We start from the raw sequence: 27,268 nt of genomic DNA, 5'->3' as shown, positions 1-27,268 counted from the left end.
TAGCCTTAGCTAATCTGATGAATTTGAGACTCAAATCGACAAATGAAATCGAGAAATTCACTAAACAACTCGATGAATTGACAGATAAGCTCAAAGATACCTATATAAGAGAACAAATTCCCGACACAGTCGCAAGGAAAATGTCTCAAAAGGTAGCGATCAAAACACTTATCAAAGAAACACCCAACAGAGAGACCAAAATGATGCTGAAAATTGGCAAATTCGACAATTTACAAGAGGCCATCAACGTAATGGTAGAAAATGAAAAGGACAATACTGATTCAAACGCAGTCGTACTGCAGTCGATTAAGGCTAGACAACCAAATCATTATAACACAAACCGAAATTTCAATTACAGAAACCCTATGGTTTATGAAAGAAATAATCAAAGAAATTATTTCCATGGAAGATATCAAGCAAGATATCCAAATAACCTCAATAGAAACCTCAACCGACAATATCCCATTAACCATCAGTATCCTACTAATAGAAATTCAATCCAAAATTCCCGACAACAACCAAATTTCAATCAAAATTTACAACAATACCCTTTTCAACGAAATTTCAATCAAAATCAAAACAGAAGCGTTAACAGAAATTTCAATAGAAATAATGTACCAGCGAGAATGTACGTAGTAAATCAGCAAGACATTCCTCGACTGAATAATCATGCAAACAATAATGGATTTCACCCACAAAACGAATCAGATAATACTTGCCAAGCTATGGTACCGTTCAACAACAATATTGCAAATAATGGGAACAATCAAGCAAATACCGATTATTTTTTAGCCAACCAGTAACAATTGCTAACAGATGTCGACTAACTGAACAATTGTTACGGACAGGCATACCGATTTTGACATTAAATTTAAATGCATCAAATTTTATCCAAGTCAAAGTGCACATGACTGGAAATAAAATATGCAACTTGATCATTGACACCGGTGCAGATATTTCGTTGTTCAAAGCACGAAATATTCTCCCAAATCAACATGTAAATACTAACAATAAGATTAAATTAACCGGCATTACGGAAAATAGTGTAGAAACATTAGGTTTAACAAATACATCTTTATGCTTTAATAATACATTAACTTTAAATCACGATTTTCACCTAGTTACCGCAGACTTACCAATTACGGCTGATGGTATTCTAGGTCGAGATTTTTTAATAAATTATAAATGTTTAATAGATTATGAACATTGGCTACTTACATTTAATATAGCCAATATACAAATTTCAGTACCAATAGAAGACAACTTAAATGAAGGCTTCATGCTACCAAGTCGTAGTGAAGTTATCAGAAGGATACCATATTTAAACATTAGAGAGGATATGGTAGTCCATTCAGAAGAAATTTACCCAGGAGTTTTCTGTGGTAACACTATAATTTCACCTTTAAAGCCTTATGTAAAATTTGTAAATACTACGAATAAACCTTTGTACATACATTATTCTAAATTTAAGCCTACATTAAGTATTTTAAACGATTATTCTATTCTTAATGTAAATACCAAAAATATTAATAATAAGAGATCCGAAGAGATTTTTAAAAGCATAAACACGGACAAAATTCCTCCATATGCTAAAGATAAATTTAAAAAATTAATTAATGATTATCAAGACATATTTTGTCTTCCAGAGGAGGATGTTACTCAAAACAATTTCTATTCACAGAACATTGTTCTAAGTGATAAAGTTCCTGTATATATTCCTAATTACAAGACGATTCATGCGCAACAAACCGAAATTAATCAACAGGTAAACAAAATGTTAGAGAGTAATATAGTGGAACCTTCAGTTTCACCATACAACTCTCCTATACTTCTAGTACCGAAAAAATCCCAAAATAATGACAAAAAATGGCGTTTAGTCGTTGATTTTAGACAACTAAATAAAAAAATTTTAGCAGACAAATTTCCTCTACCAAGAATTGACGATATTTTAGATCAACTTGGCAGAGCAAAATATTTTTCAACATTAGATCTCATGTCAGGTTTTCATCAAATACCTTTGGACAATGAGTCTAGAAAATTTACGGCATTTTCAACACAAAACGGACATTATCAATATACAAGATTACCGTTTGGATTGAATATAAGTCCAAACAGTTTTCAACGTATGATGACAATTGCAATGGCTGGTTTAACCCCAGAATTAGCTTTCATTTACATCGACGATATTATAGTCGTAGGATGTTCTGTAAACCATCATATTTCAAATCTAAATCAAGTTTTTGAAAGATTAAGATATTACAATTTGAAGCTAAATGCGCAGAAATGCAAATTTTTTAGCACTGAAGTTACCTTTCTAGGTCATAAAATAACAGAATATGGCATGTTACCAGATGATTCCAAATTTTCAACTATTCAAAATTATCCAGTTCCTAAAAATGCAGACGAAGTTAGAAGATTCGTTGCATTTTGTAATTATTATCGTAAATTCGTACCAAATTTTGCATTAATAGCAAATCCCCTTAATCAACTATTGAAGAAAAATTCACAATTTATATGGACCAATAGTTGTCAAAATGCATTCAACACCCTAAGAAATTCATTAATGTCACCAAGATTATTACAATATCCAGATTTTACGAAGCAATTTATATTAACAACAGATGCTTCAGATATAGGTTGTGGAGCTGTATTGTCTCAACAAACACAACATGGAAATTTACCAATAGCTTTTGCAAGCAAAACTTTTACACCTGGTGAAAAGAATAAACCAGTGATTCTAAAAGAATTAACAGCCATACATTGGGCTATTAATTACTTCAAACCTTACCTGTACGGTAGAAAATTTTTAGTACAAACGGATCATAGACCGTTAGTTTTCTTATTCGGTATGAAAAATCCAACTTCAAAATTAACTAGAATGCGTCTTGATTTAGAAGAATATGACTTTACAATTGAATACATAGCAGGAAAATCAAATGTAGGAGCAGATGCTTTATCAAGAATAGTAACCTCCTCTGATGAATTAAAAAATTTAAATATATTAGGAGTAAGCACAAGAGCGATGACTCGTAATTCGAAAAATAATTCAAATATGAAAACATCTGATAATCAAATTTCTGTACCACGAGAAACTGATCACTTCTCTACGTACATGACAAATAATCCATCAGAAACGAAGAAATTAATTAAACTCGAAACACGCGTCGACAAATATGGAATGATATTTTATTTAAAGAAAAACAATAAAATTATTGCCCAAGTGCATCAACAAATTTTACATGGAAGTCAGACATTAGAATCTGCACTTCTGAAAATAGAAGGAACAATGATTAAAATGAACCAAAAGAAATTAGCGCTGTCGACAAAAGACGAAATATTTAAAATGATATCAATTGAAAACTTTAAAATATTAGCGAATACTCAAGTGTATTCAATAGAAATTATTATTTACAATCCACCAATGTTTTTAACAAAAATAAAAGACATCCAAAAAGTATTCAATGATTACCATAACACCCCTACAGGAGGTCACATTGGTCAACATAAGTTGTACCTTCAAATTAGAGAAGTGTATAATTGGAGCAATATGAAAAGATCGATTGCAGAATTCATCAAGGCCTGTGAATTATGCAAACGAAACAAAGTCATAAAGCATACAAAAGAAAAACAAGTAGTTACTACAACACCAAATCACCCATTCGAAAGTATTTCAATAGATACAGTTGGACCATTACCAAAAAGTAACAACAACAATAGATATGTAGTTAGTATTCAATGCGATTTAACGAAATATGTCGTATTAATTCCAGTACCTACTAAAGAAGCAAACGTAATTGCTAAAGCATTAGTAGACAATTTTATTTTAACTTACGGAACATTTTTAACTTTACGTTCTGATCAAGGAACTGAGTATAATAACGAAGTCTTTGAACAGATCTGTGAAATGCTTAAAATTGAACAAAAATTTAGTACAGCCTATCACCCTCAGACGATTGGTTCTTTGGAGAGAAATCACAGATGTTTAAATGAATACCTGAGATCTTTCGTTAACGAACATCAATCGGATTGGGATGAATGGTTAAAATTCTATGCTTTCAATTATAACACAACCCCACATTCACACCATGAATTTACCCCTCATGAATTAATTTTTGGAACTAAAGCTAAATTACCACAAGAATTATTTGAAAAAGGAACTGAACCAATATATAATTTTGAACAATATAGTAAAGAACTAAAATTTAAATTACAACGATCTAATGAAATAGCAAGAACCAAATTAATTGAGCAGAAAATTCAAAGAGCAAAAAACTCAGAAAATGTCATTAATCCAATTCATTTAACAGTAAACGACAAAGTTTATCTAAAAATAGAAAACAGAAGAAAACTTGATCCATTCTATGACGGACCATATATAGTTCAAGAAATACTAGATACAAACTGCAGGATTCAGAACCCCAAAACAGAACATACACAGACAGTACACAAAAACAGATTGATAAAAATATAAAATCAAACAACATTCATTTTTAGAGAAGTTACTTCATTCGCAAAAACCAATTATATTACAATTATTTATAGAAATCTTTAGAAATATATCAAATTACCAATATTATACAAAACCACATACCATTGTTTACAATATACCAACAGCTTTGGAAAATAAAAGTTTAGAAACCTATAAAAAGTCTATAAAATATTTGTAACATTGAGAGAAGCCAAGGAATAATTAATCCATAATCTGAATACTAAGAATGATTCCATTGCATTACATCATTCTCTTAAAGAGGGATGGTGTAGTATGATTTCAAACCCCGTTCCAAAGTCCATCTTAAAACTCCCAATATACAAATTATCCTTCTCCTCATAAGCAGTTGATTGTTTCAAAATAAATGACTCATGCGTGGTCACTTCAATTTACGATTCCCACGAAACATTCCTCAAGCGCAACTGCATTATTTCGTTAATTGTTTTTCTCCCACATTCGTCCATGCCAACATGCGCGGGCGATATGAATGCACCCTTACATCATGTCGCGCGCAGCTAAAGGCAATAAACCAGAAACCAAAACAAACCCAGTTCTATTCTGATTAAATACGCGACCGTACACAAAGTCGTCGTGACACTTTACGATTTCCCATGAAATCGATATGCGCGCTTATGAGCGCAGTAAGCAATTTTATTTCTTGACACCATTCACATCGAACACTGCATTCGATTGATTGGCTATTCCCCTTTGAAATCGACTTGGCTCCTCCCAATGAAACTCTCCACAAACTGTTGGCTAAGTTAGCTTAAGACACATGTAACTAGCATTAAGACAGTTCTTGTATGACACTCGACGCGGATGCACGCGTGGAGTGACGAGAAATGAATAAAACCCTTTTTGAATAAAAGTATAAAGCAAATATAAGACAATACGTATTACATTGTGTAGAATGTGTTACTGTGAAAAAACCGATTTTGTTCATTTTGTCGTTTACGTCTCCTATACAAACATGGGCAGTTTAGATCCTCATCTCGTACTTACATTTTAAAACTGAAGGTTATACAGTATACATTCCTTATATAAAGTTCGCTTTATTGAAAATCTGTTCGCACTGCTAATTACGGTTCTGGAACACCAACTGATCGGTTCTGGAATGTTTTGACAGGAGATTGACAGCATAAGCAACGTTTTCAGTACAAGATTTTGCTACTATAAACTCATATTTGAAAAATGTAGTGACAGATAGAAGAAAGAAAAAAAATAATCCACGTCGATATTTTGTTCAAAAATAAAATCGTTGAAATTGTCCAAATCAACCTCTTCAAAAGTTTCTGTAAACGAAAGAGTATCGTTCGGGTTGCGATACACTTCATTGGTACCGTGAAAACGGAGTCGATTTAGTAGAAAAAGACTTCAACCAACCCAATTTTTCCCAATAGAAAAATAATAGGCAATTGTTAAACGGAAGCTGAAATAAGTCGCAATATGACAGGGAATGCAGCAGAAATGAAGAGATGATGACTATGGCTATTAAAATGATCAGGCTTACAAACATAATGTCAAAGAACTAATGCAAGTTATTTGATTTCATCGTCATCAGATCGATATTTTTCCCATATTTTTTCTGAGGATGCAAAAAATATATATATATTTTATAAATTGGGCACATATTCTAACTAGAGTAATGTTAGGATGTGTGCATTCGACCCATACAAAATTTTCAGTTCAGGCAGTTTCTGTCATTGTTTTTTTTGTTTTGTAAATTATGCTTACATTTTAGTATCCGATTCAATGTAATAACTCCTCAAATTAATAATGTTTCTCAAGAAATTTTCGATTACAAAAATAATATTCAACACCACTTTTGAATTCCGACAAAATTTTGCTGTGCGAATGTAAGTAATCTCTCAATGTGCCAATATATGCGCCTGCATCGCGACACCCATATGTTGCATCATGAAACTTGTTTTTCCTGATGCGCGAACACAATGTTGCATACGCTCGGGAAGACTAAAGCTCGATCATTGGAAACTTTGTCTTGGCGAAAATAATTATCACAACTGATTGTTTTTCACTTTTCTGCAACAATTGCTTCCACCAAAAAAGTTGGTCCAAGCTTTTTGCTCACGCATAATGATGAAATAGTTATGAACAATTATCTATAATTGTTATGTTCCGTAATCAGTGCATTATTTACATCACAATAACCAAATGTAGCAATCTTAGGAATATTTACTCGATTCTTTTGGAATTAGTGTTGTTCGACTCGCTTCATCATTGACACCATGCGAACAAACGGTTTATTACCATCAATGCGAAAATTAGTGATAATTGAAATAAACGAACCACAAGTTCAAAGTGGGGGGTTCCTGGTAACGTTATAGGCGAATGGTCATGGCTGAAATAGTACAGCGGTCTTCAATTAGCTCATCCGTTGCACAGTGGTATCAACAGTATCGATTACAGGGTTACTTATTTGAAGTGTTACCAATGTTGCGTCAATTATTATCTTTGAATTTTGGGTCGAAATGAATTTGTGCCGGGCACATGTTTTCGAAAATACTTTAAAGCGATGAGCAACTGAAATGGTCAGTGAAGAAAGATAGAAGTTTCAGCAGGACTCAGTGGAGTTTCATAAATCGCATGTTAATCATGAATGGCTGAAAAACCGCAATCAAACCGCAAAGTTCCTGAAGGGATGAGTTCTGAAGAAGAGTGACAGTGAAAGTGGTCGCAGTTGAATTGGCTATTTTCTTCCGTTGTTCGGGAAGCTAAAATCACCAATCACATCTAAAACAATTCGAGTGCTGCACTTTAAAAGAAATCAAATCGTTGTTACGAAATAGAACTCGACAAACCAAAAGAGTCGGTTTCTGTTCATCTACGACAGCAAGTCAAGTCCTATAACTCCCTTCAGAAGATTATCACGTAAAAGCTATTGTGCTGTCGTCAAATAAACAATAGTTGCTGCCCATCACAATGCCAAACAAACCAATCACTCGAACTGGATCTGTACCTTCTGTATTGAGCGTTGATGGGATCGGAAACAAACGTCCACGAGATGAAACCTCTCCGTTCACAAATGATGACAATGTTAGCAGTATTTCTGATTTGTGGAGCAAGATGCAGCGAATGTTTGCTGATTCAATTTCCAAGATCGAAGCGAAAATTGAATCCAGCCACGCCAAGCTAGAAAACCGTATAATTGCTGTTGAGAGTCAACTATCTGCACTGAGGTTGGAGTGCACCGAGAGCGTGAACAAGCTTGCTTCTTCGGTGACGGAGTTACGTTCTGAGGTTCGATGCAATTCTTTACGTTTGGATCAGTTGGAAAATGCAAACGATCTTATCATATCCGGCGTTCCACACACGAGCAACGAGAACTTGGAGCAAATGTTCTGTACTCTAGCTACAAGTTTATCGTACAAAAACTGTGAGATACCCATCGTGAATCTCAAACGGTTGGCAAAATTGCCGATAGCAACTGGTACAACTCCGCCAATTGTGTGCCAGTTTGCTTTTAAAACCGTCTGGAACGATCTTTACCAGCGGTATTTGAAAACAAGAAGTTTATCATTGCGACACATAGGTTTTGACAGTGATGAGAGAATTTATTTGAACGAGAACCTGACTCAGAAAGCTCGAGATGTACGGACGCAGGCGATTAAGATGAAGAAGAGAGGAAACCTATCAAAAGTTTTCACCAGGCAGGGAATCGTCTTCGTTCAACCTGTTAATGGAACTGTTGCTGAACCAGTTTACAACGTCAACGATTTAATTGATAAAACCAAGCCAAACCTTTCCAAATAGCTTTTCAAATCCTTACCATAATTTTCCATGATTCCTTTCCACAGATGTTCCTTGCTTCCGTTCCTCTTCCTGAAAGTTTTGCTGCCGATCCTGGAGGAGTCATTGCTGGATAGATGTTGCTGCTGTTGTTGGTGCCGATGGGGAGCCTGTGTTGCTGAAGCTGTTGTTATAAAAATTCATTGTAATTATACACTGGTGGTGGTGATCATGAATTGTATTCATCTGTTTAAATTTAATGCCAATTGAACTGTTACCATGAATGAATTTATTGTAGATGTTTGTAATTAAGAGAATTCTTTCAATTAAATCTAATGTTGCATGCAGATTGGGTTTGAAGGGTAGATGTCTTTTGTAGCATATTTCCTTTTCTTTCGACAATAGATATCGTTTCAGCTGATGATGCTTCTCCGAACACATTGATTGCAAGAGCTGTGTTGAATGCTGCTTTAGAAACTCAGAATCTCAATGTTTGTCATATTAACGTGCAAAGCTGAATTGCTCGTAATTTTTCAAAGTTTCATGAGCTTCATACCAATTTCCTCGACAGTAAAGTAGACGTAATCTGTTTTACTGAAACCTGGCTAAACAACACTGTTAGTGATGCAATGATCGCTATTGAAGGGTATAAAATAATAAGAAATGATCGAAATCGACATGGTGGGGGAATTTGCGTGTATCTTAAACGCAACATAAAGTATCGAATTATAACTCAATCTCAGTTTGACTCAGTCGATTTTCGCGGTACAGAATTTCTTATGTTGGAAATCGCAGTTGGTAATGAAAAAATTTTGTTGGCAGTTTACTATAACCCACCCAATATCGATTGTTCATCTACCATTTCTAGTCAATTTGAAGAATTCATGGTCAAGTTTGATAGTACCATATTCATTTGTGACTTCAACACCGATTTACTGAAGTACTCAAATCGATCACGCAGGTTCAGTGAAGTTCTAAATTCATTTTCGTATGTGTGCGTTAATTCCGAACCAACATTTTTCCATCGATCTGGTTGCTCTTTGCTTGATCTACTCATTACAGACACGCCAGATAGAATTCTGAGGCAAGATCAGTTGTCAATGCCTGGTATTTCCAATCATGACATGTTATTTTGCTCCCTAAAATTGTCAAGCAGTAAACCAGAGAATTCGGTCGTCTACCGTGACTATGTTAATTTTGACTCAAATAAGCTGTCAGAAGACTTTCATAACATTAATTGGGATGTGTACTTTTCTATGGACGATCCGAATATTATGATCGAATTTTTGAATCATCACTTGCTTAGGCTTCATGATGACTGTATACCTTTGAGAAAACAAAAGAAGAATCAGAATGAATGGTTTAATGATGACATTGAGCGAGCAATTATCAATAGGAATATTGCTTATCGAATCTGGAGACGTTCAAAAAGTGAAAATGATAGGAACCGTTATAAAAGTTTGAGAAATCGAGTCAACTGTTTAATTAACCAAGCTAAATTAAATTATGATAAACGTAATTTTAATGCAGATTTACCCAGTAAACAGTTATGGAATAACATCAAAAAGCTAGGTGTTACAAAGGACGTTCAGCTTCCAAACAATAATGATATATGCGCTTCAGCTATAAACGATTATTTCATTAACAATTACACTTACACTTTACGATACATCTTCTATTCCGCTTTTTTCAAACTTAAATGGTTTTCGTTTTCGAGGTATTCTAGACTACGAAATTATTAATTCTATTTTTTCAATTAAATCCAATGCTGTTGGTTTGGATAATATTCCCATTATGTTTATAAAAATTGTTCTCCCGCTGGCTTTGCCCCTTTATAAACATTTATTCAATAGTATAATTTCTTCGTCAGTCTATCCAAAAGCTTGGAAAAGAGGTAAGATTATACCTATCAAAAAGAAAGGAAATTGTTCTTCCGTGAATAATCTACGCCCCATCAGTATTTTATGTGCTTTCTCGAAAGTTTTCGAAAAGATGATCAAATTTCAAATTTCGAAATATGTTAATGATAATAATCTTCTGCATCCATTACAATCCGGTTTTCGTACTTGTCATAGCACACATACTGCATTAATCAAAGTCCATGACGACATAGCTCGTGCGATTGACAAAAAGGCATTGCTATCCTGCTTCTGATTGATTTCGCTAAAGCCTTTGATCGAGTGTCACATTGCAAACTCGTTAATAAGTTAATTAACTTCTTCAATTTCTCACAAAACTCTGCCAACCTGATTAGATCTTATCTATCCGGACGAAGTCAAGCTGTGTTTTACAATGGAATCATGTCTCCTTTCGGTTATATTGAATCAGGTGTACCCCAGGGTTCAATCCTAGGTCCACTATTGTTTTCGCTTTTTATTAACGACTTACCATCTACTCTCGAGTTTTGCTCCATTCATATGTTTGCCGACGACGTCCAAATATATCTGTGCGCTCCCGTCAATGTTAATTTGGCGGACATGGTTAAAAATATCAATCATGACTTGAGGAATATTCTGCAATGGTCCCGGACAAACCTACTTTCAGTAAATCCTATGAAAACGAAAGCAATGCTTATTTGCAAACAGAAAACTACACCTACACCACCTCCAATAATTTTTGATGGACAATATGTCGATATGGATGTCGATAAACTCACTAATCTGGGTGTTATATTTACATCTAATTTGTCATGGGATGTTTTCATCAATTCACAATGTGGTAAGATCTACGGCGCCTTAAAACGTTTGAATTTAGTGACTAGGCATTTGGAAACATCTACGAAAATAAAATTATTCAAGTCGTTGATTCTTCCTCATTTTTTGTACGGAGATTTCATTTACACTAATGCTTCTGCGGCCGCACTCAACAGACTAAGAGTTGCTTTGAATTCATGTGTAAGATATGTATACAATCTATCGAGATATTCCAGTGTTTCACACTTACATAGCACTTTATTAGGATGTAGTTTCACCAAATTTTATGTGTATCGTACATGCATAAACTTTTTTAAAATTGTTAAAAGTGGCGTGCCACAGTACCTATTTGAACAACTTCAGTTTATGAGAAACACGAGAACCGTGAATTTTTTAATTCCACAACATTCATCTGTTTACTATGGGCAATCAATGTTAGTGAGAGGTGTTATATATTGGAATCGCTTATCACCTGCTCTTAAATCGTCTATAACTATTTCTAGCTTTAAAAGGGTTCTACTCGGGGAACTTGATCGCATGCAGTAAAGGATTTGTTTGAATTAAATTCAAAATTCAGGAACTTGTTATGATAGTTTGTAATGATATGTTATTTTTTTTTATCAGTATTTCCCACCACAGTGTAACGTAATTGAAAAAGATTTTTTCCTTAAGTTACATGAATAAAAATCAAATAAATATATAAATAAACAATAGGCAAAATTTGAAAATCCAAGTGACAATTCGCCAAATTGATTTTTCTGGTAAAAATATGATATTCTTATTCACGAAAACGGTTCTTGGTTCGACCATAAAAGATAAATAAAAAACTCAACTTCTCCATGGAAAAATATCTAATTGCCGAAAGGTCCCGGGAAATCCTTTCCACATCCAGTTTGCTAGTTCGTAGCTTCTCGTGCAAAATGTCGGCACTTATTCACGCAAATTCATAATAGTTTTCATTACATTCGCATAATTAGTCATCCCGAAACGCCGGCAGCTGCTAAGTAGGCAATTCTCCATCCCGCCAGTGACGCAATTTTTCACCGCTTGAATGAAAACTTTCATTTCCAAGCGTCAATAGAAAGCGTTTAATTTAAATTTTTGCCTCTTCAGCAGCCATCCGCCAGCGTTATGTTTTGGTGCCCACTTTTGGTTCGGTGGGTTCGGTCCCTATGTGTGTACATACTGCGCGCACTGCTATCTGTTTCATTAGTCAGAGAGACCCGTGTGTGCTTCCCCGGCAAATAATGAAGAAGCACTCGTTGTGAAGATTCTTTGGAGTCATTACCGCAAAATGTTGCCTTCCACAACAGCATGGTTTGCTGTCATACCGGGTAAGAGTGACTGCGTGTCGTGAGGCTGGAACGCACCCAAGGATGGGAAGAGGGTGGATGTTTCATCACCACCGCGTGAGCCTGGGAAGGTACAAAAGTTCTGCCTCGCCACGATGCCAGGAAATAAGTGGAAATTTGATTTTCAACGTGACTGCTGCTCTCAGGTGTTGCTCCACGTTTGAAATGGGAGAAAAGTGATATTTAGGAAGAATGAGCTCGCTTCTCCAAAATCATGGTTAATTGATTTTTCGGGTTTTCTGCGAGCCTCTTTTGCTCGCATCCAGTCCAAGCAGCCGGCCAGAGCCACGCAGCGGACGGGTGGAAATGCTTCGTAAGGAAATGTGTCTGTATGTGTGTGTGTATGTGTGTACACATAATGTCTTTGAAAAGTCAAAATGCAGAAGGGAATGAGCGCTTTAACGGCTTAACTAATGAATTCTAACAACTGGCAGTATGTGTGCTATCGGAGGTGGTAGCCCGAAATGTCACAACCAGAGGCCGTCGGGCAGGAGTAAGGACATTTTCTTTTATGTGACATTAATTATCTGTTATTAGAGACATGTTACGCATTTTATCATGGCAATTAACTTTTTATTAGTATTTTTTACCTTGGTCGCAATATCAACTTCGTTTTGAAGTGAATCGATAATTTTGACATCAATGTGTATCTTTTAACTGCATTTTTATTCAAGAGATGTTTGAAGTGAGGATTTCAAATTATGGAAGTTTTTCGCTACGTGTCCCATTATTAAAAAATGTTGTATAGTTCTTTTAAGTATGATGCCTTTCCGTGGTTTCATTTTTATTGTACAGTTTTGTGTGACTTATATCGCGTATGCGTGGTATTTACGCTAATTACACCATTTATACACATACAGATGATATCGACATTCGATCAGCTGAACCCTATTTTCTCTATTTTTTAATTAAATATGCCATTCCTCATTTTAATTCTTTGAGGAAATATCTCATTCATTTTCATTAATGTATCACAAATAATACGAAATCACCTCCGTCAACAAAATGACACAAACGTGTGAATATTGGGGTGACATTCACAGGGTGACAGTTGCAGTAAATTTTTTAATGAACATTATTTTTTTCTTCGCAATTATACTAAAGGTCGGACTCGATTATCCGGAGTATTTTATTTTTGATTTTCGGAAATTTTGAATAATTTGAATAAAAAAGAAAAGGATTGACTAGTAGAATACAGTTATTTATGAAAAATGCAAATCCAAGATAGCGGCCACTACAAAATGGCGGATTGCATTTTTTCTCAGAACCCCATAAATATGGGTATCAAACATAAGGGCTTGACTAGTAGAACACAGTTATTTATGAAAAATACGAATCCAATATGGCGGCCATTACAAAATGGCGGATTGCATATTTTCTCAGAGCTCCATCAATATGGGTATTAAATGAAAGGGCTTGACTAGTAGAACACAGTTATTTATGAAAAATGCAAATCCAAGATGGCGGCCACTCAAAATGGCGGATTTCAAATTTTGTTTACACTGTTCACACTGCAATTGTGCGGCCTAGGATAACCTATGCCTCACTTGTATGTTATTTTTTCTAAATAGTTCATTGATTTACCAACAACTTTGTCATACATCATATTCTAATCAGACATCTGGATTTTGAGTTACGATTTTTTGAAACAAAGATCAATTATTTTGAATATACCCTTTCAAAAAATTATTCGTAACTTAATATGATAATAAAAAATGTGATTTTAGGTAATTTCCATCATAAGTACCAAATTTCAGAAAAATGGAAGAAGGTCGGGGCATGATTTTGCCGACTGACTCGACTGATTTGAGGTGGAGTTGCTCTATATAGGAACAGTTGAAAACAAAAGAAAATACGTCGCATATAAATATTTTGTGATGTTATGTAGAAAGTATCGTTACTTTAATAGAACAATAATAATGTCTCTGAAATATGTGTTCAAGTATATTAGAATGTGTGTAAAAAATAAAACAAAACCTCATGAAACTATTTTGAAGAAATTCACTTCAAAATCCACACCTATTCACAACAGATGTATGTATCCAACACATACTGAATAGATCACCTCAAAGTTCCTGACCTTATGTATCACTCTCCGCAGCTTCTTCTGGGACAAGACAGTTGCAAGATATATTGTGAAACATGAATAAAAAAAGTAACCTAAACAAATCTGCAACACGGACGAAGAGAGTCACTTCAGCTCATTTTTTTTCTAGCTATCTTTCCTAGAGCTGGAAACTTCTATCTATTCACTATTCGCACACAACTGATCGGATAGTTAAGATGCAGACGACCGCAAATTTCTTGGAAACCAGTATTTTAGGGACACCCAAACGGTAGGGTAACAACAGTGGAGAGCCAACGCTCGTTCACGATCTTGATTGAAAGCTGTTTTTTTTTAATTTTGTCTGTCGAACGCTGAGGAGTTCACATGGCGGATAATTTGACTCCAAGTTCATTGTCATGGCCAGGCTTGTGCATGGTCGTCATCTGAGCTGACTCGGGTCGAGATGCCGATATTATTGATATTCTCTGTGTGGTGAGCGTTATAGTCTAACTTGCAAGAAGGCTGAGACCTGTGTGCTGCAAATCTATTGAAGTGATCTGTGAGTGTGGGGTACACTCAGAGCATTTGGCAAAACAAGTGCCGTAGAATCGTTTTATGACTTGTATTTTGTGCTCTTTCCACTAGAGTTGCGAGAGGGTAGGTAATTTTAGCGAAGGTAAATACACGAATGGATGGTTGAAACTGCGTAGTTTGATGAACCCTCTCTTTGCAATCAAACTTTTCACTGTATGCCTACATCCAGGGCACGAGTTATGAATAGTTTGCAGAGACTTTCACAGCAAAGTCGAAAATTATGCGATTGACATGAGAAAAGAAACTCAAATTGGTTAGATTAGGAATAGAATAAATTTAAAAAATATATTCAATTTCACTCACAGCATACCCCATTGGCAATTTATTCTTCATCTGATGATACGCACCATTGGCTCAATTCTTCCCCGACACATCAACTTTTAATCAACATTTGAAAATTTCAGGTCTGCTCCACTTTCAGCGCTCATTGAGCTAAAATGGAAAATCTCGCTACGTACATCCTGTACATAATTTTCTCACGCCGTAGGGTCGGACGGTTGGCGTTCTCCATGTTATTTCACCAGGCTGTACGGGGAAAAACTTTAGGCAGCAGCCACATCCACGTACAACGTCAATTCACCTTTCCAGAGCAGCACCCGACAAACCCATACTGACTGACTGACTGACTGACTGACTGCTGAAAATGAAAATTGAAAATGAATGCGTCACTAATGATGACGATTCCGACGCACGGCAGGCTCAAGCGGAAAAACGGAAGGGGACGAGAACGCGGAAAATTATGCGCTAGTTTCCTCAGAGAAAATTTCCCTAGCAATCTTCACCCTCCAAGTTTTCTACGCTATGTATTCTAATTCCAAAAATTGCTCTAACTTAGGAAAACATTTTCCAACCGGGCGGAATTTTGAAGTTGTGCGTATCGTTCCGGGAGAAAGGCAAAAGCAAGTACCTTTCCTTCATTTCATCACACGCTCAGTCGAGTATCGAAATCGCGGTACGACTCGACGACGAATCGTCCTGCGTGTGGAAGTGAATTTGAAGACGCTGGAACGAAATCATCATAAACATTTGTTGAGATTATTTTCCGTATCAGCTGTACACGTGATTACCTTTTTGCTCAATATAATTCAGTTAGATGTTTTTTGTTTTGTTGCAAACTTCATTTACACAAACACTTCCGTTGCTACTTCATGGGCGTTCATGAATAAGCTGAAATTGAAATTTTGCATGAGTTGTACTACAAAATTCCTCGAATTTCCCCAAATTTTCCATTCAGTTATTGTACAAGTTAACCAAGCGTTGAACTGTCAAATAACACAAAACGGCGCGTGCCAGTATTAAAACTGTCAAAAAACACCACCAAATCAAAGACTGTCTTCACTTCATCCGGTACTTATCGCTCATCAAATGAGCAACGAATAATGGTCGCCACTCGCGGAAACGCATTCAACATTTTCCCACGGCGCGAACAACCCCAAACCAAACCGAATAGGCAACTCGAGGAATTTTATTAGACAGAGAGAGAGAAAAAAAAGTCCCATCCAAAAGGTCCTCTGTGCAATTTGGGACAGAATTGTTCTATAGAAATCCCTGATTAGAATCCCTTTAAGCATTCCCCTGACAACTAGCTTCGCCCGGCATCGAACACGCAAATTAATCGTACGACAATAAAAATGCGTAAACACCTTATGTTGTTTTTTTTTCTTCTCGGGGTCCTGCCAGCTGAGATGAGCTATTCAGGCAATGCGAAATGGGACAAGAACAACATGATTTAGCAGAGGGGAAGCCATAGCAGGAATATGTTTCAGGGCATTTGCATACCTTTAATTCAGGACGTTCGCACATCTTTCTCACTTTTCTTCGCTGTATTATTTTTAATTTTTGTGAATGAATGCATTTGAATGGAAGATTGAACGCATCTCTTTTCTACACCATCTGAGGAGGCACCATATTTCATGACAATGCAAAAGAATTATGCTCAATTATAAATTTCGACAATAATTACTTTTTTATAATTTAAGTCATCGGTGTTATTTATGCTGAATTTTAGCTAATCGATATTCTCAATCGTAGCAATAGAATAACACACAATTTGAACAAGATGAATTATAGTAACGTATTGAGGACTGCATTCAACAGGAAAGTATAAAGTGTAAAATGTAAATCTAAAAATCGAATGAGCTAGTCTTCTTTGGAAAAATATCACATTTGCAAAAAATAGGTTGTGTTTTTGTAATTATTGATTGTATTTATTTTTTATACTTTTCATGGTTGAAGATAGAGAGCGCTATAATCGTTTACATTTTTCTTGAAACCTGAGGATTTTTTACATGACATATCCAAAAATCAAAGATGTTTTCCTTCGTATTCGAATTATGACTCTTTAAAATTATCTAGTTTTCAATCTTCGTTCAATATTTCTATGCGAATAGATTAAATATATGTGACTAGAATCCTTTTTCTTTTTTTTTAGAGTAGAGAATAGAGAGTAGAGAGTAGAAAGTTGAGAGTAGAGAGTAGAAAGCAGAGAGTGGAGGATAGAGAGAGTAGAGAGTAGAGTGTAGAGAGAGTAGAGAGTAGATAGCGTAGAGAGTAGATAGAGTAGAGAGTAGATAGAGTAGATAGAGTAGAGAGATTACAGAGTAGAGAGTAGAGAAAGTAGAGAGTAGAGAATGTAGAGAGTAGAGAGAGTAGGGAGAATAGAGAGTGGAGAAAGTACAGAGTTGAGAGTAGAGAGAGTATAGATTAGACAGTAGAGATAATAGAGAGTAGAGAGAGTAGAGAGAGTAGAGAGAGTAGAGTGAGTAGAGAGTAGAGAGAGTAGAGAGAGTAGAGTGAGTAGAGAGTAGAGAGAGTAGAGAGAGTAGAGAGAGTACAGAGTAGAGAAAGTAGGGAGAGTAGGTAGAATAGAGAGAATAGAGAGAGTACAGAGTAAAGAGAATGGAGAGTAGAGAGAATGGAGAGTAGAGAGAGTACAGAGTAGAGAGAGTACAATGTAGAGAGAGTACAATGTAGAGAGAGTACAGAGTAGAGAGTAGAGAGAGTAGAGTTGAATGTTAAAGTCAAATTGAAAGAGCAACAATTGATCGCAGAGAAAGAGTAGAAGTTTTAGACATAGAGACATTTGGAATAAAAAAGAAACATTGAATAAAAGAAAAGAAAAAAAGTTACGAGAGTCTGTTCGAGTGCAACAGCAAAGCTGTTCCAATAACTTAACTTATTGGGCCGCTAGTAATATGAAAAAAAACTCAGCTTTCAAGGAAAATCCAAACACAAAACTACAAAAAATTAATACAATATATAGTTACGAAAACGAAATACAAACATCTTGTAAATGTAACATTTTCCAAAGAAGATTAGATCATTGGATTTGATCACCTGAATCAGCAGTTCAAAAATTATGAGTGTTTGAACAAAAAGTCATTTTTGAAAAAAAAAAATGGAAAATTTGATTTTTCGGACCACCCTAAAATGGGAATGGGCACCCTAAAAATAAAAGAATACGAGTGTAATATTTTACGAAAAGGAACAAAACTACCACTTTTCACGGAGATCTGGATGATCTGTCACTCGCGGGAAATGCCAAAATCTCAAACTACAGTAAAACCTGTTTTTGTGCGGTTATTTTTGTGCGATTTTCTGTTCTTGTGCGGTTTTTTTTTGTGCGATTTTTTTTTTGTGCGGTATATGAAAAGAAGCATATTGTCCATTTAGTTTTTTTTCGATGGTTTATATGCATTTCAGTGGAAAGGTTCCAATTATCCACTTCTGAAATCATTCACCTCCTCCCATCAAATGCTCTAAGTTTTTCTAAGTTTTTGCATGACATGATTTCTAACAGCAACACTTTTCGACATGCAGCTAAAAGCACAAAACAGCCAAGCGCAACCGAAAAAGCAAACTGTCCCATCGCAAAGCATGGAAACAAAAGGAAATTGAACGCTTAACGGCGTGAATTTGAGTTATTTTCTTGGGGGAAACTTTTTTTATGCGGTCCCTATCTACCGCATAAAAAAAGTTTTTTTCAAAATGTGTACCGAACACGATTTTTTAAAGCTACTGGTGAAGTTTTGCACGATTTTTTTATGCGATTTTTTTGAGCGGTCCCAATCCCCCGCACAAAAAAGGTTTGCCTGTATGTGAATCAAGACTCTTGAAAATATACTACAAGGCGGCCCAAATTATCAAAACCTTCTGCAGCAATCTTAAAAATATAGTACTTTTTGTACACAAAACAATACAATTGTACACGGTTTTGTGAACTCTTTTCAATACGGTATTTTACGTTGCAAACGTTACGTCTTTTCTATACCCAAAACGTTCATCTTCGACTTCACCGATTAGTTTGGCGATGACAGCAAAATTGACAACACAATCTTGAATCGCGGATCATTTCCTTACCCGGGCCTGGTATTAGACAATGAAAAACGATAATATATAACCATATAACCAATGACAAACCATTAGCACGGAAGGGAAAAGTGAAGGGAAATCAACAAAAGATGAACAACATCGCACCGCGTGATCTATTTTTATCAGTCACGAGAGGAAAACCTACGAAAATATGTACGCATTCTAATAAAATCCCATTTTCATTTTGGTGCAATTGATGAGGTGACTCGCGAAGAATGAATGTTAAAAAAATCTATTAAATCTAAAAAAAATTAATACACAGATCCAGAGACAAGAGGCTCACGCATCCGCAAAAGAGATTAATCTCGATCCTGCCAGGAGTCGAACCTGGAATCTTCTGATCCGTAGTCAGACGCGTTATCCATTGCGCCACAGGACCTACGTTCAAAGCTGGTATAACTAACATCATTATCAACATAATTTAACATTCGAAAAATCAAACGCTGTAACTGAACAGTTGACAGTCACCTTCAAGACCTAGTCAGAAATAGGTTATTGGCATGTGTGTCAGGATGGCCGAGCGGTCTAAGGCGCTACGTTCAGGTCGTAGTCTTCTCTGAAGGCGTGGGTTCGAATCCCACTTCTGACAAATGCTTATTTTGAGTCACTGTCAGTTACATTTTTTGCACTTGGACTTGAACTCGACAGAAAAAAATTAACTCTTGAACATTGGAGTTGGAGAACATTGGGGGCCAATGATCAAAATTATACCAATAATTTTCATAAAAAAATATTTTTTACAACTTGACCGCTAATAGGTAAATAAACTAATTCCGATTGCAAACGATCTTCATTGACAAAATATCCACTATCGGAACAACCGTGCACAAATTACGTAAAATACGAATTATGCCGAAAACACGGTTTCAAGGACAATTTCAAGGACGACCACCCACCTCTTCAATTGATGAAAACATTGACAAAATAAAAGAAATGGTGCTCGGAGATCGTCATTTTCATAACCGTTTTTCATAATGACATAAGATTACGTCTTTCGTTTCTCTACTGGGGTGTAAGTTCAATGTTTCCAAAACGAGGGCCTTACGTTGGAGGTGCAAAGTTTTAATAAAATGTCTGAGAGTTATATGCTTGTTAATTATTGACCCGAAAACTTGTTTCAATAGCCTAAAAATTACTTTGAAAACAGGCAATTGAAATCACACAAATCTGTATAGAAATTGGTTCCCGCCTCGGAAATCCACACTCAGGAATGAATGAACCTCGGGCTAAAGTCCCTTAACACGTTCGTCGTCCAACACGATAGGGCTGAGTTTATTGCGGTGCCCTAATTGCAGATAAATGATTGAATGGAGGTCAAACTTCGTTTGTTAGTTATATTTAGGTGCCTATTGCATCGAATTCTTTTATGGTAATCTTAAAAATCTAACGAGGAAAGTGTCACCCATATCTGGGTGATACAGCGACGAACGTGTTAAAAAATAAGAGCAGAACAAAACGGAAATCCGTCTAGTTATGATTATGATTATGGAGCATGTTCTCGCTGACAGCCAAACCACTGTGCCCACCTTGACCAATTCTGTTTTTATTTTGTTGCCGGTCTGAATAAAACCTTTAGCGAATCACGGACGTAAATTCGGACATATTAAGAAGAACTTCAATTATATCCTTGGAAACTCATGTTTCCCAAAACTTTAATGTAGTTTCTTCCTAATTGGCCAGATGTTTTACAAAAAAGTGTGTTTTTCAGTGTTATTTAATGTAATTAAAACAGACCGAAAACTACAAAAAAAAATTTCGATTCGGGTAATATGGACATATGGTGGGGGGAATATGGACAGGTTTGTAATATACGAAGCGCAGAAATTTATCGCTCGAGAGAGGAATAATTTTATTCAACCAAGGTCTGAACTCATCACAAATGTCCGTTAAATGATGAAAAAATCGAATTAATCCATCTAGAAGTGCTTTTCAGCAGTGTATACGGACAGACCGTCAACTATTTTGCTTTTGGTTCCAGTCGGTTTCTAAACAGTCCATCTTTGGCGATTTGATTTCCGTTTCAAAACGCAGGGGTTTTCTTAGGAATAGATTAAACAGACTTTTCACAGTCCATCTCACTCCCACTGGCAACTTTCTGTTTCACCCAACCAGTACAACTATTTGAATAATTTAAATTTGCCACTCACAAATGAATTTACTTTTCGTACATATCTGATATCGTTTCTCTGTTAATTCACAAACCGAAATATAACCATCATCGAATTGAATTTTGATATTAAACCGCTCAAAATTATTGAATTCGAAGCCGCTTTTGTTTCCCTTTTACACTTTTGATCAGTATTCATTGCCATAGGGTGTTTTAAATATTATAGAATAACATGTAGAAGGTGGTCTCATTAACATCAATCTGAAATTCAAAATATAACTATACAGATCAAGCACCTGTTCATATTACTCCCACTGTCCGTATTACCCGCAGTTCCCCTATCGATAATAATTTTAAACAAATCGGTTATCCTATTGAGACTGCAAATTGTGCCTTTGACGATAGATAATGCGGACAATGCGGCATGTTTAACCACGAGTTGGGGTAGATAATATTTCACAATGTCAAAGAAACCGCCTTGTTTGCAGCAATGGCAACCAGGGCTCGGTAGAGTCATATTCAACTGAGGATAGTCGGCGGACTATGAAGAAATTTCCCTTCATTTTCAATTGGTAATGACTTTTGGCTTCTTCATGCAGCTTCTCCGTCAACATGACTCAATAGCGTATAGTCGCTATCTCCCTCTACGACACGACTATCTCATTTCTTTCTTCCCCGCCAAATCGACTCCATAGCATTTTGAAGTGACTCCATTCAAAATGAATTCGTTTCTTTCTCTCATGTATCACGTATGCATGTATCGATGTTTCAGTTCAACGTGATTTGACATATACTACAGGTGAGCTAGATTTTTTGTATCGTACACGAAAATTACTCAAACGTATAAAACAGCGTGCAGTGTTGGGTTCAGAACCACTGACAAATGAATTTTGTTGATATAAACCCGTTTTTCTGTATGTTTTTTCACAAAATTGAACTCGGAAACAAAGTGAACTAAAATTTTGTTCAGAATTCCTCCCCAACTGCATGCTATTTTGCACGCTATTTACTAATACTAACACAAGGATTTTTATAGCATACCTGATAGCATACTGATAAGTTCGTTGATTTAAGTTCACGGTGGGTACACTATGAAACGTCCATTGATGGCGTAACTACTTGTTTACATCAGAAATAAAGTTTTCGTTTCACTTTATATAGATGTAAAAAAAGATTGTGTACGTGGGTAAGGAGATTCTTGTCAGGGGGAAGTAGAAGTGTGGATTGAAGTCAGATGAATGAAGAGGCAGATTTGTATTCATTAGTCACGTCGATTAGAATAATCATTGACTAGAATAGTTCAAGCGGAGCGAAGCGACTGACAGGACAGGCGATATTCATTTTTCATCTTCGAAGCTTTCGGGCCCTGGTGGTAACAATGAATGTTCACGAATGGTTCAATCGATCGTCGATTCAAATTAGTGGGAAGGAAATTTTGGTGGACCGCTGAATTGCGACAGAGTTCAATATAGAATCGTTAGCTATGGAAAGGAGTGCGCTGAAAAGGATCATTCTGGTTATGGTAATGTGAAGTGATAAATTCAACGTTAAAAACAAATTTGAGTAGATTGGTACGGAAGCTTCTGTGGATTCCATATCGTTGGTTTTCATACCATTAGATGCAGAGTGTGTGTGTCCGATTGGATCGCACGTAAGCGTTTTTGTCAAAAATATATAATGGTAGTTGTGCAAATAATATAAAATCGTATGTGGTGACAGTCAATGCCCAAAAGAAGAGATACATACTGGCAATAAGGACACAAATCTCATATATTGTACTCACTAGAACAAGAATTAATTTCAACCATATTAGCCATCTTAAGTTGTTCCTTCAAAGCCACGGAAATCCTTCAATCCTTTTCAGAACCACCATCCAGTTCAAAAGAGTTGAATTTTATTTGATTCCCTCAGGGCTCGGCAAAGTCATATTCAACTGAGAATAGTCCCCTGACTATGAAACCATCGGTTTTCGCATTGAATTGGAAATAAGTTTTTGCGAAGAAATGAGGAAATTAGCAGTTTCTCTGTCGACATGAATTAACAGTCATTCACGCGTTTTCGTTGCTATCTCCTGTACGACGCTCCGTGCTCATTTCATTCTTCTTCGTTAAATGGACTTCACGGCATATTGAAGTGACTCCTCCCAGACTGAATTCGTCTCTCTCTCACACATGTATCATGTATGCATGTATCGCTGTTTGAATTCACCGTGTGCAAACAATAGAGCCGTCCAATTATGGTGAAACTACTTTTTTGCATCAGAAATCAAGTTTTCGTTTCACTTCATATAGATGAACTCTTTGTGGTCGTTTGTCTGCTCTCAGCCACCATACCTTTTTTACCGTTCTGGTCGTTTGTCTGCTGTCAGCCATCACAGCAAGAAACCATGCTAATCTTATATTTTACTCAACCAAGTATCAGTTTATACATTTCCTGAACGAAGCTAGATGTTTAGTGAACCTGTTCACGAATTAATACGGTTATCTATGAGTAATAGATAACAAAGTAGTCACCCACACAAGACAACGCACAGTGCGTTGAATGCATAGAAATGTGGGACAAAAATCATAACAGCAGAATTTAATCTTTGTAACACTTTAGTGTGGTTTTTTTATCAAATCGTTTATTTTTACAGGTTCAGTTACATAAGTTTAAAGGAGCCAAACTCTTATCTGCATTGTTACAAGTATATATGAACATTTTTCATTAATTCTCATGTTAATGAAGTAGAGAACCGATTACTCGCGGTTTGCTCGAGTTTAGAAGGGTGACATTTTTATTCTATTGTTAGTAAGAAGGGATTTGATTTCTCGCGGGGAATATAAAGATATAAGGACAATCACAAACGAAGATCGAACTTTAGTTTGATGGAAAAGATAGTTCATAAGTATCAGAAATACTGTTTGCATAAATGTCTCATGTTATCTGAATAATCGGATGAGTGTCCCAAGCGACAAAATCTTTGTTTACGTAAAGTAAAAAGTTCTGATCAATTCGGATATGCAGAAATCATTATTTGAGTGACAGCTGGTTCGAATTATGTTAAAGTAGTTGTTTTTAAAGAACAAAATAATTATTTGGATAAGTTTCTTATGTCATCTGAATAATCTCATGTAAAAAATCTTTGTTTGTTAAACGTGAAAAGTGCTGATCTTTTCGGATAAACATTACTGGCATTAATTACACATTTATTGCATCAACAGCAAAAGTTTCTCACATTCAACGGATAATAAAAATAAAATTATGTATTGATTATACTTCATATGATTTACTCTTGAAGATTGTATTATAAATATTATATTGTATTATAAGTATTATAAATTATTTGTTTTTATATAAAAACATCACATTAGAACACATTGTTAAGTTAATACATTCACAAAAAATAGAAAAAAGTTTATTTTTCATAATATTGCATGTATCACTGCTTTTTCAAGGAAAAATAATCCCGACCAGTACGACACCCATGCCCAAATTTAATACGACCGCGAAGGGTTGATATAAATAATATAAATAACATATTTTTTTTCTTTCATTCTCTTTAAAAATACAATTTTTGAAAGAATGTATTTGATAAGAAAAAGTTAATTTTTATTTCTAAACTGTGTTCGATTAATTATAATTTTCGCTCCACAAATTGAACGCGCGGAACTCAATGCCGTAAACGCGAATTGTTGTTGTACACTGCGTTTCACAACTATAGAACCACTCATTTTTCCTGAGTTTCCAAGAAGTCGGTTGAATTGACGTATATAGTGTAGGCTATAATTACTATCTTCATTTAAAAAACTGGCCATTTGAACTTCATTGTTGAGTTCAGGCGCGAAATTACCCAATTATCACAGTGTTTTTGATGCAAAAACAGAAGTAAATGATTCTGAAGTACTTCATTGTACTTCTGACTGTACATTGGTATTGGTGAAACCAGGTCGTTTTGAAAATATTTTCCTCAAACCATCGAAATTCCACCTGCAATGTTACGAGTTGAAAAATTACATGACACGTTCCGTAAGACATTCCAGTACGAAAAAATTCTATTCAAGTTGGATTTATTTTTATCAGAGAAGTTATCCTGAAATAGTGAAACACATGGCATTAGCTTCCACATTAGTTTTTGGACTCGCAGCTTTGGAGATGGAATTTTTATGGTTTGGGGAGAATTTTCTCTAAAAAGCCTGGTTTAGGTAGCTTACCATCAACACGAATGAACAGTCAGAAGTGCAAACAAAGTACTTCAAAATCATTCACTTCTGGTTTTACATAAAAAAAACAATCAATTTGGCATCAATTCATTAAATCCGAAAAGTTGTGGCATGGTTTGATGAATAGGGGTTTCAGATGCTGAACTGATCAGCTTGTTTACCAAATCCTTCGCGTGATTTGGAGAGCTTAAACGACCAGTATCCTCTGCGTAGAACGAGTTACGCACTACAACATGGCGCAACTTGGTCAAAACTACCCCGAATGGGTTATTTGAACTGATTAAGAATTAAAGATGACCTACGAATTAGAAACTTGTTGTAATTTAGTGAAATTGACGTTTATTTTGTAAAGGAGTGAGAGTTTTTCCATCTGGTTCTATAGTTATGAAACACTGGAATTTTAGTCTTTTGAATGTTTCGCGCCTGAACACAACAATAATGTTCAAATGGCCAGTTTTTTAAATGAAAATAGTTATTATATCCTACACTACATACTTCAATTCAACCGACTTCTTACATATCTCTTGAAACTCAGAAAAAATGAGTGGTTCTATAGTTATGAAACGCAGTGTATAACTGAAGTTGTAACGGTTCTCGCAAACACAGGATTAGGGATGCCATAACTATAGAATAATCTGCATTTCTACAATTTTTGTAGACTTGTTGAAACCAGAAATCTGTAGGACTACAGATTGTAGCGGTTTCACAAATAAACCCATTATTTTCATATTTAGTTGAGAATAAAAATCTTGTTTCCAATATTAGTTAAGGTATACTCGATTATATACAGTTTGTACAAAAAAAAAATTTTTTTGCATTTCAAATATGACTTAATTCAAGGAAAAAAGTAACCTTTCAACGTTAAAGTGAAATTTAAGTGGCTATTATATGTACAGTGAGGTAAAAATCGCGATTTTTGAAGATTATGCTTGAATTTTCTCCAGAAATTGTTTATATTGATATTGCAGCAAAATTAAGATATATACAAGTTGGGTGTCAAAGAACAAATTGTAGAGCGGTTAGAGGTGTAGTATGATTTCAAACCCCGTTCCAAAGTCCATCTTAAAACTCCCAATATACAAATTATCCTTCTCCTCATAAGCAGTTGATTGTTTCAAAATAAATGACTCATGCGTGGTCACTTCAATTTACGATTCCCACGAAACATTCCTCAAGCGCAACTGCATTATTTCGTTAATTGTTTTTCTCCCACATTCGTTCATGCCAACATGCGCGGGCGATATGAATGCACCCTTACATCATGTCGCGCGCAGCTAAAGGCAATAAACCAGAAACCAAAACAAACCCAGTTCTATTCTGATTAAATACGCGACCGTACACAAAGTCGTCGTGACACTTTACGATTTCCCATGAAATCGATATGCGCGCTTATGAGCGCAGTAAGCAATTTTATTTCTTGACACCATTCACATCGAACACTGCATTCGATTGATTGGCTATTCCCCTTTGAAATCGACTTGGCTCCTCCCAATGAAACTCTCCACAAACTGTTGGCTAAGTTAGCTTAAGACACATGTAACTAGCATTAAGACAGTTCTTGTATGACACTCGACGCGGATGCACGCGTGGAGTGACGAGAAATGAATAAAACCCTTTTTGAATAAAAGTATAAAGCAAATATAAGACATGGCGACCGTGAAATTAA

The 27,268-nt window shown here is 35.6% G+C and overlaps 1 protein-coding gene and 2 non-coding genes across 3 annotated transcripts; 2 read left to right on the top strand and 1 right to left on the bottom strand.

Annotated features, from left to right (window-relative positions):
* Window positions 1-7,041: 7,041 nt before the first annotated feature.
* On the top strand, window positions 7,042-8,495 carry LOC129779869 (uncharacterized). Its single transcript, XM_055787612.1, has 2 exons — window positions 7,042-7,747; window positions 8,305-8,495. Exons 1-2 carry the CDS (start codon window positions 7,430-7,432, stop codon window positions 8,371-8,373), a joined length of 387 nt encoding a protein of 128 aa, XP_055643587.1. The 5' UTR covers window positions 7,042-7,429; the 3' UTR covers window positions 8,374-8,495.
* An 11,104-nt stretch (window positions 8,496-19,599) lies between these two features.
* Window positions 19,600-19,672, bottom strand: Trnar-acg (transfer RNA arginine (anticodon ACG)). Its single transcript has one exon. It is a non-coding gene; the product is annotated as a tRNA-Arg (tRNA).
* A 127-nt stretch (window positions 19,673-19,799) lies between these two features.
* Window positions 19,800-19,882, top strand: Trnal-cag (transfer RNA leucine (anticodon CAG)). Its single transcript has one exon. It is a non-coding gene; the product is annotated as a tRNA-Leu (tRNA).
* Window positions 19,883-27,268: the final 7,386 nt, after the last annotated feature.

This window comes from Toxorhynchites rutilus, chromosome 3 (assembly GCF_029784135.1).
Source record: "Toxorhynchites rutilus septentrionalis strain SRP chromosome 3, ASM2978413v1, whole genome shotgun sequence".
In the NCBI taxonomy this organism is placed as follows: Eukaryota; Metazoa; Arthropoda; class Insecta; order Diptera; family Culicidae; genus Toxorhynchites; species Toxorhynchites rutilus.
Note: the sequence above shows the minus strand (reverse complement) of the source record. Positions and strands in the feature narration are given on the sequence as shown.